The sequence below is a fragment of the Oryctolagus cuniculus genome, chromosome 1, assembly GCF_964237555.1.
Source record: "Oryctolagus cuniculus chromosome 1, mOryCun1.1, whole genome shotgun sequence".
Lineage (NCBI taxonomy): Eukaryota > Metazoa > Chordata > Mammalia > Lagomorpha > Leporidae > Oryctolagus > Oryctolagus cuniculus.
The window spans coordinates 58770209-58785128 of record NC_091432.1 but is presented as its reverse complement, the minus strand read 5'-3'; the positions used below and the strand labels follow the sequence as shown (position 1 = coordinate 58785128).

The following is a 14920-nucleotide window of genomic DNA, read 5'->3' as shown; positions in this document are numbered from 1 at the left end:
AACTGTCAGCAGTTGGTGAGACTAGAGCAGGGTTCCTCAGCCTCTGCGTGCCCGTCATTTGGGCTGTGTAACTCAGTGAAGGAGGCGGTGCAGCCTTGGTCCTCACCTAGATGCTAGCAGCAACCCTCTTCTAGCTGTGACAGCCCAAGTGTCTCCAGTTTTTGTCAGATGTTCCCTGGAGAGACAAAACTCCCCCCATTTGAGAACCACTTCGCTAGAGAAAGGGATGAGAATGGGGGGCTCAGGGAAGAGGAGAATCTGCCGAGGTGAGCAGGAGCCAGATCCAGAAAGGCCACATAAGCCAGGCCCCTGGGCCGTGTCCTGGAGATAGATCAGAGTGAACGCAGCGAGAGTTTAAGCAAATGGCAAGCGTGCTCAGATTTGCATTTCAGAAAACATCTGAGGGCAGGATCTTCCCTGAGGAGGCACCGAACAGGTGGGGAGGTGAAAGCTGGCTGCCCCTGCCCTCCCACAGGCTGTGTGTGAGACCATCCCTGTGTTTGGCTACCGTGGGCAAGACATGCTCTCCTGCAGAGAGCTTCCTACAGCTCTGCCTACAGACAGACACACACACACACACACACATACACACACACAGTAAAATAAAGCCAGTGACACCAAGTTCACATTGCTGCTGTTAGGCCAGTTTTTGTGAACAGGCCAATGACCTGGAATGAAGCAGACTCAGGCTTAAGCCAGCTCTGCCACCTGCTGGCTGAATGAGCAAATTCCCCACAGATTCTGGCTTGTCAGGATTCTGAACTCACAGGTGGAGGGCAGCCGTGTCCTCTGGCCAAGAACTGCAGATAGCAATAGCGGTCACCTCTATCATTTGGGCTTAGCTATTAGGAAGGATTTATGGCACATGTTTTTGGAGCTAACTGTAAGTTGAGAAGCTTCCATATTAACCACTCCCATCTCTACCCTGGCCTTCCAGGACACAGCCTGCACTTTGAGGATGTTAAAAAAATGCACTCTTTGCATCCATCATCCCTGCAACGTGTAGGGAGTCTGGAATGGATCCTGAAGCCCACCTACCCTGTGCATTCGCTGCCCTGATGTGTGTTTCAAACCCATCCCCATCCCAAGGGTCTCCCACAACCAAAGGAAGTGTGTCCATGGAGGGTGTCCGAGTCCTCTACTACGTATGACAATAAAAGCAGAGTACCTTGGAGCCAGGAAGTTCGAGAGAGGTGATTAGGAGTTGATGGAGCCCCACTTGGATTCTTCTGGAATTCTGCTGTAACACTGGTGCCAGTTCTGACCCCCTCCTTGGCCTGTAGGAGCCAATTCCCAGGCAGAGCAGGCCAAGGCCTCCTGATGGCCTAGCAGGTCCTCCACAGAGCCAGTGCCTCGTGGACTACCTGCTATGTGCTTAAGTTTATTTCACTAAACCATGGAGAAAGATACAGAAACAGAGCTCCTCCCAGCCTCCACACAAGGAGGCCTCAGATGACGCTTTGCTTCCAGCCCTTTGAACCTATCTTGAGGAGAGCCGGCGTGTGTGCCCAAGGGGGAATGCCAAGGCATTTCTGAAAACGTCGCAGATTAACGTGGTGAAGCCAGCCTCGCTGCGAAGCGGATGAAAGGGGCCCGACAAGTGTGGGAAGGGCGCAGGGAGCATTAGTAGGTAAAGATCATGTCCTTGGTATAACCCAGCTTCTCCAGGTTGGGATGAGCGGCTATCTGGATCAGAGGTGGCGGGCCACACACCAGGATGAGCGTGTACTTCCCAGGAGCGGGGAGGTGCTCCTTGATCATGTCAGCAGTAACATAGCCCGAGCTGTACTTCCAGCCTGAAAGGAAGCAGGAAAAGGCTGTGGGTGCCCGGTCAAGTCCCTGACTGCGACTTCCTGCCGCCCACCCCCTGCCCCCCAACTTTGCTTCCTTGCTCAACCAGGCAGGAGGCACTGTTGATTTACAAAGTTTTAGAAGTAGTGGCATTGCTGTTTCTCAGTCCAAGAAGTAGAGGATGTGAGGCATGAGGGTCTCAGCCCTACCTGCAGCATTTACCCAACACCAGGCTCCCTGCTGGCACCAAGCCCCTGCTGGTGTCTGCCTGTTGTAAGTACTGCCAAGGCTGGTGAACTCAGTACCCCCAGTATCCATGGGGTGGAGGCACTCAGGGTAGTTTGTGGTGCTGCGGAACTGCCCGGTCAGGCACAGCCCTCTTCTGGGCAGTGAGCTGGATGACGAGCCAGTGTGCGAGGGGAAGGGTGCACCTTGCACACGGGTATGGTGGTTGCTGGATGCTGGTGAGGGGCTGCAGCAGCTGTCCAGAGCTCAGCATGGGGGACTGCTGGCCACTGAGGTGCTTCATGAGGGGTGTGGTGGCATGAATGGTGGCGTGAGTGAAGGGTCCAGTGGTCCTATTGCATGCAGTGTGTGATGGCTGTGAGGGGTGGGTGTTCAGGGCAGCCCAGTGGCTCACTGTCTCTGCTGATGTTCAGTGCAATGGGTAGAATGCTGCTGATAGCAGATACCTCCCCTGACTGCCCTTATAAGCAGGTCATCCCAAATCCTCCCATCTCCCATGGGAAGCCAGAGCCCAGAGTTGCACACCACCACCCCCGCCCTGTCCTCAAAAACAAACAAAACAACAGAAGCCAGTCCTTGAAGTTGCTCAAGGGCCAGAGCTGAGCCCTGAAGGTGACGGCAGTGGGAATCCCAGTACCAAGAGGCGGCCTGTCCAGGGTGTACCACAGGTTGAACTGGTCTAGATGAGTCCTGGAAATGTCTTCAAGCTCCTTTCTCACCAAGATATCCTCCTCTGTCTAGGAAAAAAAAGGAACACTAGTCAAGCTCCTCCAGGGGCAGCCTGTTTTGCTTCCCAGGCTGAGCGCACGACACAAGATGCCACCTCCTGCCCACGCTGTCACCACTTTAGCCTGAGTGCTGGTTGCAGACTCCTGGGAAACCAGGGTTCAGGCAGCTGCTCTGCAGATCAAACCCTCTCTTGAGGATGGAGTTGTAGAGCTGTGGGCTGGCTTTGCCCAGAGGGCCCGATTCCCCCCTCAAACATCCACACCGAGCTGCAGACGTGGCAAACCCAATGGGAACAGTTGCAGGCCTGGGGCCCTCCAGCAGACATGAACGGGGGTAGGGAAGCCACATGGTAGGACACCAGAGATCTGAAGGAGGCGGAAGACTTGTGGAGCTCAACTTGGAGAAAAGAGGACCAAAGCTAAAGTCACTCATCACAGGCTCAGAGCTAGTACACAGAGGACCTGGACCGCGCACCGCTTCAGGATTCCAGGCCCAATAATTCCACTCCTGGGGTTCTGTTTAAGAAAATCTAGCAGTAATCAAGACTAGGCACAAGTACTCATCACTACAATTTATATCTGTGAGAACTGAAAGTAACCAGAATGTAGGAGCTTTGGTCACTTAGAATGCATTGTGATAGAGACTATTAAGAAAATATTTGCAAAGTGTTTTTTAAAAAAATTGCCTGTGTAGTAATGTTGAGTAAAATCAAAATCATCTATCAACAGTATAGATGAATATATATATGTATACATGCAAATACATTACATTTACAGAAAGAAGACAAGTAAGATATTTATGTTCTTCTGTATTCCCCAACATTTCCATGGAGGGCGTTTATGATTTTATACTGAGAGGAACATAGAAGTGCAGGTTAGGAAGGCGAGCTCAGTGCTCAGGGCTGGCCAGGGAGATGGAAGAGTTAAATAAAAACAAGCAGAAAAAATGAGCTTGCACTCAGCTTCCTCGGCTGCCAGTGGCTCGAGCTGAGCCCACAGAGGCCTCCCACAGCCGCAGGCACCCAAGCAGCGTGCGCTCAATCAATGGGAGAGGACTGAATGCAGAGCCCAGCTCAGCGAACATTCCATGCTCCCACTGCAAGCTCAGGGCTGACTCGGCAGAACTGACCTGGTTGGCAAAGATGAGGGACATCTTGGTCCTGTCCTTGGGGTTCTTGGTGATGTGGCGAATGAGCTGCAGCATGGGCGTGATGCCTGCAACACAGTGAACGGGCAGGCCAGCTTTCTCCCTGCTCTGATGCCACTGCCTGGCCTGTGTGCAGCGGCTTCACCATCTGCCATGGTCCCAATGACACTTTCTCACTTCCGTCCCTGACACAGCCCCTCATTTTGGTTTTCCTGCCTGACGTGACCCTAAGTCAGAAACACTTTCTCATTTTCACATGATGGAAAGAGCATTTTGAGCTCTCTGTTGTCCTCATTTGTAAAACAGAATAAAGGGCTGGTAAGTGTGACTGTTTTACCAGTGCCTGTGACGGTGTCTGGCACATTACATGTCTCCTGAAAGGCTCAGTCTCTTCTGAGAGGTCTTCCTTCCCAGAGATGGGAGAGTCAGGCTGGAATTGGAGCCATGAGCTCTTGGGAGGCTACAGGAGGGCCTGTGCCCACTCCCAGCATGATTTGAGAGACCCCCCCCCCCCCGGCTCCTGGGCAGTCACCTTGTTGGTTAAGCAGAGCAAGGCACACAGGCAATTTTAAGACCTGTCACTGATTCCACATTCCCACCACCACCGTTAGGGGAGGAGCCTCTCACGCTGTCCCTCCCAGCATCAAATGATTCCAACGTCAGCTCACCCTCTGGATGAAACCCCCAGGTGCCTCTTACCTGTACCCCCAGCAATCATTCCCAGGTGATGGACCAGTTTCTTTTCAGGCTCGCTTGTTTTGTATTGTTTGATTCCAAGATTCCCTGGAGACATAGAGGATGCTTTTGACCTCTGCAGCTCTTGCCTGAGAGCCTGCAAAAGGTCACTGACTTTCCTTGGGACCCCCAGGAGGCGTGTCCCCCTAGGGGATTGGATGCACAATTTGCAGCCATAGAAGCAGGCCACTGTGATCTCCCTGGACAGCCCAGTGCACCCCTGCACAAGTGGAGCAGCAAACCGAGGTCAATATGGAACCTCAGAGAACATTCCTCACCCGCAGCAGGGGATGAATAAGTGATGACTCTCTGACAAAATGGATGAGTGTGAACGCCTCCCATGCATCTGTTGTTCACTTTAGCTGGCGCCCTTCACATGCTCGGCACTGTGCTTAGAATCTCATGAAATGGGTGTGTGAATGATGGGTGTGGTTGTAAATGAATTTATGTGTGATTGTATGAAGACTTTAAGGACAAGCCTATGTGACTCAGATCTGAGGAATGTTCTAGAATAATGGAACCACTACAGGAATCCCCCCCCCCCATCCCGCCCCACTGGCTACTGGCAGTCCCAGTACCTGGCCCATTGTAGAACAGGCGCCCATTTGGCCCTCGAAAAAGAATGGTGTCCCCAATTTTCATATTCTCCAAATACTGAGTCATCTTTCCTCCTTCAGGATAACGGGGGTGAACATTTTTGAAGTAGATCTGAAAAACAAGACAGTGAAGTTTTCACACCCTACAGCACCGTCTGCACAAGACCCACACACTGAGAAATGCCTTTGCCATGCGAAACCCTGTGGAGCAGCTGCTCTGCTCCCAGCTGGTGTAAGCAATCCCCAAAGGCACCACCAAGTTAACTGTAGCTTCACTGTAAGGTAACACTGCTGGAAAGCCAGGGACAGTGTATTCGTCCCCCCAGGGAAAAAGCACTGCCCTTCCACCATGCCACCCTCCACAGGCTTATGAGCACGAGGCAGCTGGACGTGGTGGGCACAGTGTACCTTTATAATTAAGTCCACAAAGCCATGGTCATCATCGCTGGAGACAGGCGTGTAAGCCCTCACCACCAACTCATCATCAATTTTGGCCAAGAGGTGGACATAGTTACCTACAGAAAAGGCATCAAGTGTTAGGTGTGGGCATGGCCGGCTTACAGAACCCTCCGGGATCCCATAAAGGACTGGGCTTTGGTGAGGGGCACAGAGTGGGGTGGATGAGAGGGAAGGAGCCCCAAATCAGGAGGCCTGGATCCTCAACACTCCATGTGCTACCCTAGGCAAGTCAGTTCATCTCTCTGGGTTTTGATCTCTTCCTTTGTAAAATGGGGATGATGCATCTATCCAAACAAGATCATGGTGTAATTTGTGGATAAAGAAGAGCTAATTAAAGTTGGAGGGTATTGGGCCGGCACCATGGCTCACTAGGCTAATCGTCCGCCTGCGGTGCTGGCACCCTGGGTTCTAGTCCCGGTTGCTCCTCTTCCAGTCCAGTTCTCTGCTGTGGCCTGGGAAGACAGTGGAGGATGGCCCAAGTCCTTGGGCCCTGCACCCGCATGGGAGACCAGGAGGAGGCTCCTGGCTCCTGGCTTCGGATCCACGCAGCGCGCCGGCCGTAGTGGCCATTTTGGGGGTGAACCAATGGAAGGAAGACCTTTCTCTCTGTCTCTCTCTCTCACAGTCTAACTCTGCCTGTCAAAAAAAAAAAAAAAAAGTTGGAGAGTATTAAAAACAACCAAAAGGAGTATTTCCCTTAAAACACATTTGCCCTGACAAACCCATTTCTTCCTAAGCTGAGTGTCTCGCTGGGGTCTGCAAATACATCACAGCTACCTCATCTGAATCCTGGTACAGAGCAGGTCTAGGCTCACAGATCCTGCAAGAGACCGAGGCTATGACACAGCCATGCTATCGTGTCTTCCTGGCCAGGGCTCCTCTGGGGGGCAGCAGTGAAGTCTGAACCACGACATTCTGCACCTCCAGCCTAGGTGTGGCCAGAGACCTGCGGGTTGTGATTGCAGCCCGGGGCCAGGTGATGGGCTGAGCTCTCACACTTCTGCGACATCTGAGCTGGAGACCTCAGTGACGAGGGCAGTTAGCGACAAGGACTGGCGCTGCAATCGAGATGCTAAGGGCTAGAAGCCAGAGGAGACTCTGCCAGTTTCTGAGGGAGTAAGGCAGTAGGCACAGGAAGTTGGTCAACAGACAAGGAAGATGGAACAGACAGCAGATAGAAACAGACCTAGGAGCCCGAGACCAATGGAGAGGAGGGAGGGAGGGAGGGAGGGAGGGAGGGAGGGAGGGAGGGAGGGAGGGAGGGAGGGAGGAAGGAAGGAAGGAAGGAAGGAAGGAAGGAAGGAAGGAAGGAAGGAAGGAAAGGTGGAGCACTGAGGGGGGTCCCTGAATTTGCCTCAGGAGCACAGGCACGGCCTTTGAGGTGGCCCAAAGCCTGAGGTCCAGACACTGGCTCCACCACTGGCCAGGGTGTGGCCAGCACCAGGGACTCAGGAACAAGTGCCCGAGGCGAGCCTTCCTAGGACAGTTATCCTAAAGCCGGCCGCCTGGAAAGCTCTTTCAGGTGCAGCCAACCTGGGCCTGGCCTGGCGGTGCCCCCAGGGAAAGTGGGGCTATCGGCAGGTCCCTTGGACCCCACATCTAACTGGTGTCACTGCAGCCAAGCTGGCAAGCATGGGCAATCTCTGAGTCTTCACATCAGACTCCCAGAAGCCTCAAAATTACCTCGTTTGCACTGCCTGCACCAGGGCTGAGGAGCAAGCAGGTCAAGGCAATTTCTAAGACACCTTATTTCTCAAGATTTTTCATGCTTTAAAATTTTTTTAAAAAATATTTATTTTATTTGAAAGGCAGACGGAGATTTTCCATCTGCTGGTATACTCCCCAAATGCCTGCAACAGCTGAGCTGGGCCAGGCCAAAGTCAGGAGGCAGGAACTCAGTCTGGGTCTCCCACATGGGTGACAGGGACCACCGTGTTGGAATGATCATCTGCTGCCTCCCAGGGTGCACATTAGCAGGGAGCTGGAACTGAGACTGTGGCCAGGACTCAAACCCAGGTTCTCCAATACAGGAATGCAAGTACTCCAAGCTAGGTCTTAATCACTGTGCTAAATGCCCAACCCAAGGTTTTCATTTTTAAAAAATATTTATTTATTTGAGAGAGAGAGAATATGTCTTCTTTCTGCTGGTTCACTCCCAAAATGGCTGCAATGGCTGGAGCTGGGCCAATCTGAAGCCAGGAGCCAGGAGCTTCCTCCAGGTTTCCCACATGGGTGTGGCAGCCCAAGCACTTGGGCCAATTCTGCTGCCTTCCCTGGCCATTAGCAGGGAGCTGGATTGGAAGTAGAACAACCAGGACTTGAACCAGAGCCCATACAGGAGGCCAGCATTGCAGGCGGCAGTTTTACCTGCTCTGCCACAGCACCGGCCCCCCCGTCTTTCAGGCTTCCTGGCTGCAGGACTGGCCTGGGAGGCCAGGCAGAGGGCTGGAAGGCAGCATGACACTGAGCGCTCACACTTGGAAAGGGAGTGAGAAAGAGCTGCAAGGAGGCTAGGGGCTGGCTGGCTGCTTGGTGTAATGTCAACAGAGCTATGGTCAAGATTTTTTCCTGTGTATATGAGGGCACTTCAAAAAGTTTGTGGAAAATAGAATTAAAAGATAAGTCTATGGGGTCCACATCCCATACTGTAGTGTCATTTCTGATCTAGTTTCCTGCTGAGACATCCTGGCAGGCAGTAGATGATGGCTCAAGTGCTTGGAGCCCTGCCACCTACGTGGGAGGCCCAGACGGAATTCTGTGCTCCTGGCTTTGCCCTGGTCCAAACCTGTCTGTTAGAGGCGTTTGAAGAGTGAATCAGTGGATCGATCTCAATTTCTCTGTCTCTGTCACTCTGCCTTTCAAGTAGATGAATAAATTAATAAACATTGAAAACAGAGAAGTTGGGGCTAATTAGTAATTCAGGAATCCAGCCTCAGCCTGCAATGCCAACATCCCATATGGGCGCCGATTCAAGTCTCAGCTGCTCCTCTTCTGATCCTGCTAACGTGCCTGGGGAGACACTGGAAGATGGCTCAAATGTTTAGGCCCCTGCCACCCATGTGGGAGACTAGGATGGAGTTTCAGGCTCCTGGCTTCAGCCTGGCCCAGCCCTGGCTATTGCAGCCATTTGGAGAGTGAACCAGCAGATGCAGGACTTTTTCATTTCTTTTTGTTTTCTTTTCTTCCTACTATCTTCCTCCCTTTCTTCCCTCTTCCTTTCAAATAAATATTTTATAAACAAGTTTATGTTGGTGCAAAAAAATTGTGAAACGCATGCATAGTTTTTTCATCATACGCATTTTCCATGAACTTTTCAGGGCCCCTGTCTAAGGCAGGCATGCTGTGGATTCGGAGGCAGCAGTAGCATTGTACAAAGCTGCTCTGGACACCTACCCCACCCTGGGTCTCGCAGAGCTTTTCTGCCTCACTAAGACTGACTCAGCCGTCTAGCGGCATTACAGGTCAGAGATGGGATAATTGGAGCTCTCGCCCTGCTAGGGCCGGTATCTACGGTGGGCCCCTCCTCGTGTGGGTCTGAAGCCAGTGCAGAGAATCCGTGTGGTAGCAGTGGTTGGGCACCCGACTCCCTCCTGCACCCCCACCCATTCTGGGCCTTTCCCCTGACTTGTAGACAATAGCAGTTCTCCATCTCCGAATGTTCACATCTGTCAATCACATGACCCTCACTATAACCCAAGTGATACAGGCTTGCAGGTCTGGGCAATCCCATGTTATAGACCAAGGCTCAGAGAGGTTGAGGGACTTGCCTAAGGTTACCCAGCAAGGGACCTCTGATGAGATCTTTAGACCTTCTGACTTTAGACTCACTTCTTCTCAATGTCCATTGAAATACCACTTTTGTGTCAGCCCAAAAGGGCCAGTACCACCCCCTAGGCCAACCTCCTTGATTCACACCGCAACCTCCATACCTCAGGAAATTGGAACGCTGCAGCTTTCCAGCTGACAGCACCAGAGCACCTAGCCCCCGAAGGCCCCAGTCCCAGGGGTGACCCCCAACCCGGCTCACCTACAGGAAGCCCTAAGATATGCTCCGGCGAGGGCAGTCCGAAGCGGAACCTCCGGGTGTTGTGGTTGATGTGCTAATGAAAGGAAACAGAGGCTGACTCTCTGAGCCTTCCAGGAGCCAGCCCTGATGGGCAGCTGGGATCCCTGGGAGAGGAGTTCCACCTGCAGCCTTCCCAGAGCACACAAAAAGGGCAGTGGGAGGCAACTTGAGGCCATGACACCTCTGACTGCCCGCCCCGCCTCCAAGGCTGCATTCCTCCTCTCTCCCTCCCCAGCCAGGGCAGGGGGCAGGCTGACCGTTACCTCTTTCTCAATCAAGGGCAGCGGGTACTTGGCATCGGGGTCCTGTAAGGTGATAAGCTCTTTCTTTCTGGAACCCATGGTCTTCAAAGCCACCAGCAGCACCGTGACCCCAATAACAGTGATGGCGAGGAGCAGGCTCGGGTCCTGCAGACAGGGTAAGCAAAGGACTTCAGGGCTTGCCTGCTGTGGGCAGGGGAGGGGTCAGGCCAGATGCACAGAAGCTGGGCTGTGCGGGATAGAAATAGGCAGAGCGACAGGTACTGCCGCATTAGACAAGCAGAGCGCGAGGGAACGGTCAGCTGCAGGTCACACAGACCAGATGTTTCTGGCTCCCTGGTCCAGGGCGGACACACGACCCAGGAGTGGCAACGTCACCAGGCCCCTCCTGCCCAAATCCCTTCATCTGGGTAACAGCCGAGAGGACAAATGCTAGGAGTCCCTTCCTTGAGGTGGAGAGGTGAATTACATGACTTCCAGTCTGGAATGAGGACCCCATGTGGGTGCTGTGCCCTCCCAGGGTACTTGTGGCCCACAGCAGCGCTGGGGACAGGACTCATCCTCTCCCAACCTCCCAATCCAGTTCCGGTCAGGCTAGGGAGGGGTCGGGAAAGATGGGCAGCCCTGACCACGGGGTGCTCCAGGATCTTAAGGCCCTGGGCTCACCTACATTCTTCCGGCAGGCCAGGCGAGGAAGCCGCCTGAGCACTCACCTGCCAGGGGCTCTGCCAGCCTCCCTGCATCCGACCCCAGCTACGCCACCGCGCCCCGCAAGGCCTGCCAGTTCATTCCCGGACCCAAGTCAGATCAGACCGATGTGGGCAATGCCGGCCGGGAGCGAGCGCCCGTGGCCCGGACCACGCCTCCTCGGAATCCGCCGCCCGCCCAGCCCAGCCCAGCGCCCGCGCCCGCTCCGGCTCCCGCCCGCGGCCAACGCCGGCCTGCGCCCCACTGCCCCCAACCCCGTTCCGCCTGCCGGGGGTCCCGTCGGACATTTGCCGGGCCCCTGCCGGTCTCCGCGCCCCCGGCCTCTTCCCGCCCGGCCCGCCCGGCCCCGGCGCTGCCCTCGCCGGACACACCCGGAGGGAGATGCCCAACATGTCGTCGAACCGGGGCGGGCCGGGGAGTCCTGGGCGCGGGCAGCGCCGCCTGGAGGACGGCGAGCGGCGCTGAAGCCGGGAGACGCGCGCCCAGCGCCGGCGGAGGCGGGTGGCAGCGGCGGCGGCTGGACCTCGGCGGCTGACTCCTCGCAGAGGGGCCGGGTCGGAAGGTTCTTTCTGGCGCGTGGTGCCGGCTCCCGTCCAGCCCTGCCCCCAGGGCCGCGCGCAGTACCGGGCCAGACCGCAGCGCGGTGAGTCGCGGGCCTCCTGGTCGCCGTGCCACCTTCCTATCAGTTGGCCCCCGCCGTGGAAGCTGGGTCCTGGCCTGATGAAGCTGTGGCAAGGCTGAAGGAGGGAGTGCTAGCTAAGGGCCCGGAGCACTCCGCCCGTTCATTCAACCCGCCTCGAGAGCCTCGCAGGTGTTTGCCAGGTGGGGCCCCGGTGGAAGGTGTGATGAATTGCAGATTTCAGTCCTTCCTACACCTCCTAGTTGTGGACGGTGGCCAGTAACCGGGAGGCATGGGTGGGTACCGGGCTCTTGGCAGTGAGTTTCCGCTGGTAAAGGTAAATCCTCGCCTCTGGGGCTTGGGTGAGACAGAAGCAAAGACACGGCCCCCACCTACTTTGGCCGTAACACACGACTGCACTCCCGGTGGTTTAAACAGGCCTCTATTGCCTCAAGGCACGAGGGGTATGCTATGATTTACAAACGGTTAGTCCCCACCAAAATTCATCCTGAGACTCACTTCCTCCATGCGGCAGTGTTAGGAGGCAGGGTCTGGTGGGAGGTGTTAGGGTGAAACACTCAGAGTGAAGATGGCCATTCCCACAGGAATGCATTTTTTCTTACTCAGGACTGGAGTAGTTACAGCCAGAGCCGGTTGGAAGGCTCCTGGTTGGTCTTTTGCACACGGCCCTCTTGCCCTCAGCTTCCTACCTTGCATGAAGCAGCACAAGCAGACCAGGTGCCAGGCCATTCTCTTAGACTTCCTAGAAGGGTGACCCAAAAGCCAACTTCTTTTTTTTTTTTTTTAAAGATTTATTATTTATTTGAAAAGCAGAGATGCAGAAAGAGAGACAGATTGAGATTCCATTCATTGGTTCACTCCCCAAATGGCTACAATGTTCAGGGCTGGGCCAGGCCAAAGCCAGGAGACAAGAGCATCATCTGGGTCTCCCATGTGGGTGCAGGGGCCCAAGGACTTAGACCATTTTTCCCAGGCACAGTAACAGGGAGCTGGATTGGAAGTAGAACAGCCAGATTTGAACCTGTGCCCATATGGGATGCCAGCACTGGTTCCCTCCCCAAATAGCTGCAATGATTGGGGCTGGGCAGGCCTAAGACAGGAGCCAGGAGCCTCCTCCAGGTCTCCCACATGGGTGCATGGGCCCAGGGACATGTGCCATCCTCCACTGCTTTCCCAGGCACGTTAGCAGAGAGCTGTATTGGAGATGACTTGAACAGTCACCCATATAGGATGCTGGCGCTGCAGGCTAAGGCTTAACCTGCTGTGCCACAGCACCGGCCCCCCAACTTCTTTCCTTTGTAAACTGGTCAGTGTCAGATATTTTGTTAAAGCAATAGAAAATGATGAGAGAGAGGTCTCCCATCCTCTGGTTCACTCCCCAAATGGCTGCAATGGCTGGAGCTGCACCAAACCAAAGCCAGGAGCCAGGAGCTTCTTCCTGTCTACCATGTGGGTGCAGGGGCCCAAGGAATTGGGCCATCTTCGACTGCTTTCCCAGGCCATAGCAGAGAGCTGGATTGGAAGTGGAGCAGCTGGGACTCGAACCTGCGTCCATAGGGGATACTGGCACTGCAGGCTGCAGCTTTACCTGCTGCACCACAGTGCCAGCCCCCTGTCTTAGGTTTTGTGGATGGTGTATTCTCTTTCACATAGTCTTCCCCCATGTATGTTCCTTTGTCAAAATTTCCCCTTTTATATAGACGTTAGTCATACTGAATTAGGATCCACATTGATCTCTTTTTAACTTGACTGCCTCTGTGAAGACCCTAGCTCCAAATAAGGTCACGTTCAGTGGCATTGAAGGTTAGAACTTCAACACAGGAATTTAGTGGGAAAAAACCCCATAACACACTAACCCACACTCACAAGACACACCAGCACAGACACATGTGGTGGATGCCTCCCCTAACATCTGCATGTGCCAGAATATTATTGTCAGATATCTTAATTTTTTAAAATCTTTATTCTCATTTTCATTTGAAACCAAAGGGACAGAAGTAGACATATATAGAAAGATCTTCCATTTATTAGTTCACTCCCCAAATGCCTACAACAGTTGAAACTGAGCCAGGCTGAAGCCAGGAACTCAGAACTCAATGCAGGTCGCCCATGTGGGTGGCAGGAACCCAACTACTCGAGCCTTCATTTGCTGCCTCTTACAGGGTACATAAGTAGGTAGCTGGAATTGGAAGCAGCAGAGCTGAGACTCTAACTCAGGCACTCTGATATGGGGTAAGGGTGTGTCACATGGAATCTAACCCTTGTGCCAAATGCTTGACTCTGATATCTTAATTCTGACAACCTAATAAGTGTCAAATGATGTTTCATGAGCCTAATTTGTTTTACCTAATAATTGCTAATTAGATGGAACTTATTTCTTGTGTTTATTACTAGTGGTTTTTTCTTTTCAGAAAAAAAGTCTGCTAATGATTTTGCCTATTTTCTATTGAATTACCTTTTTCTAACTGATTTTTTATATGTATTTAGATATCACTCCTTTGCTAGTCATGTGAATTAACAAATATTTTCTCCCAATTTTTTTTTCTTTTTCTTTCTTTCCTTTTTTTTTTTTTTTTTTTGACAGGCAGAGTGGACAGTGAGAGAGAGAGACAGAGAGAAAGGTCTTCCTTTGCCATTGGTTCACCCTCCAATGGCCGCCACAGCCAGCGCGCTGCAGCCAGTGCACCGCGCTGATCCGAAGCCAGGAGCCAGGTACTTCTCCTGGTCTCCCATGGGGCGCAGGGCCCAAGTACTTGGGCCATCCTCCACTGCACTCTCGGGCCACAGCAGAGAGCTGGCCTGGAAGAGGGGCAACCGGGACAGAATGCGGCGCCCCGACCGGGACTAGAACCTGGTGTGCTGGTGCTGCTAGGCGGAGGATTAGCCTATTGAGCTGCGGCGCTGGCCTTTTCTCCCAATTTATAACTTAATCTCTTTTTCTTTTTTTCTTCCCCATCGCCTCTCTCTCTTGTAGAAATCTGTAGTTGCAATGTAGTCAAAAACATGAATATTCAAGTTTTCGCTTTTGTGATTAGTGTTTTTGGTCACTTGATTATTCCTGCTTCAGTTCATAAACATAGTGTATATTTTCGTGGATCAATTCAAGCTGAGAAACTGTAAAAGAACTTTATTTGGGGATCTTAAGAATTGCACTTTGGGAGAAACAAATCCAGATAGCTGTGAATGAGTATTTTGTAGGAGAAAGAGAAAATGGAAGCTTATGTGGCAAGCTGTGCTGATTTATTGCAAGGCAATAAAAATTCTTCTGTTGGAAACTTCTGTTTGAATTGAGAAAGAACAGGGGCTGTGTGAAAGGGGCTATGTGACCAGTAAAAGACAAGGTTTACAGTATACAAATTCACATAGAGATGCCCATAAAATAAGAGTCAAATAACCTTTTGACATGTTTCTGGAGTTTCTAGACACAGTGTGATGATGTGGTTGTTCCACATACCAGCAGTCAAAGGGTGAAGGTGACCAAAAGTTCACCTTTGAGGCAGCAGCTTGAGACATGTGAAAGTCCTATTCCCTTAATGGTTGCCCT

At 52.9% G+C, this 14920-nt stretch overlaps 1 protein-coding gene across 2 annotated transcripts; it reads right to left on the bottom strand.

Moving 5' to 3' along the window:
* Positions 1-1358: 1358 nt before the first annotated feature.
* CYB5R2 (cytochrome b5 reductase 2) lies at positions 1359-11241 on the bottom strand. Of its 2 annotated transcripts, none has more exons than XM_008265625.4 (9): positions 11108-11241; positions 10032-10175; positions 9730-9802; positions 5652-5758; positions 5226-5355; positions 4612-4695; positions 3895-3980; positions 2675-2774; positions 1359-1796 (listed from the first exon to the last, which is right to left on the bottom strand). In XM_008265625.4, exons 1-9 carry the CDS (start codon positions 11126-11128, stop codon positions 1624-1626), a joined length of 918 nt encoding a protein of 305 aa, XP_008263847.3. In that variant the 5' UTR covers positions 11129-11241; the 3' UTR covers positions 1359-1623. The 2 variants fall into 2 exon arrangements, with proteins under 2 accessions (XP_008263847.3, XP_002708827.2); XM_002708781.5 differs by lacking the exon at positions 11108-11241 and adding an exon at positions 10742-10892.
* Positions 11242-14920: the final 3679 nt, after the last annotated feature.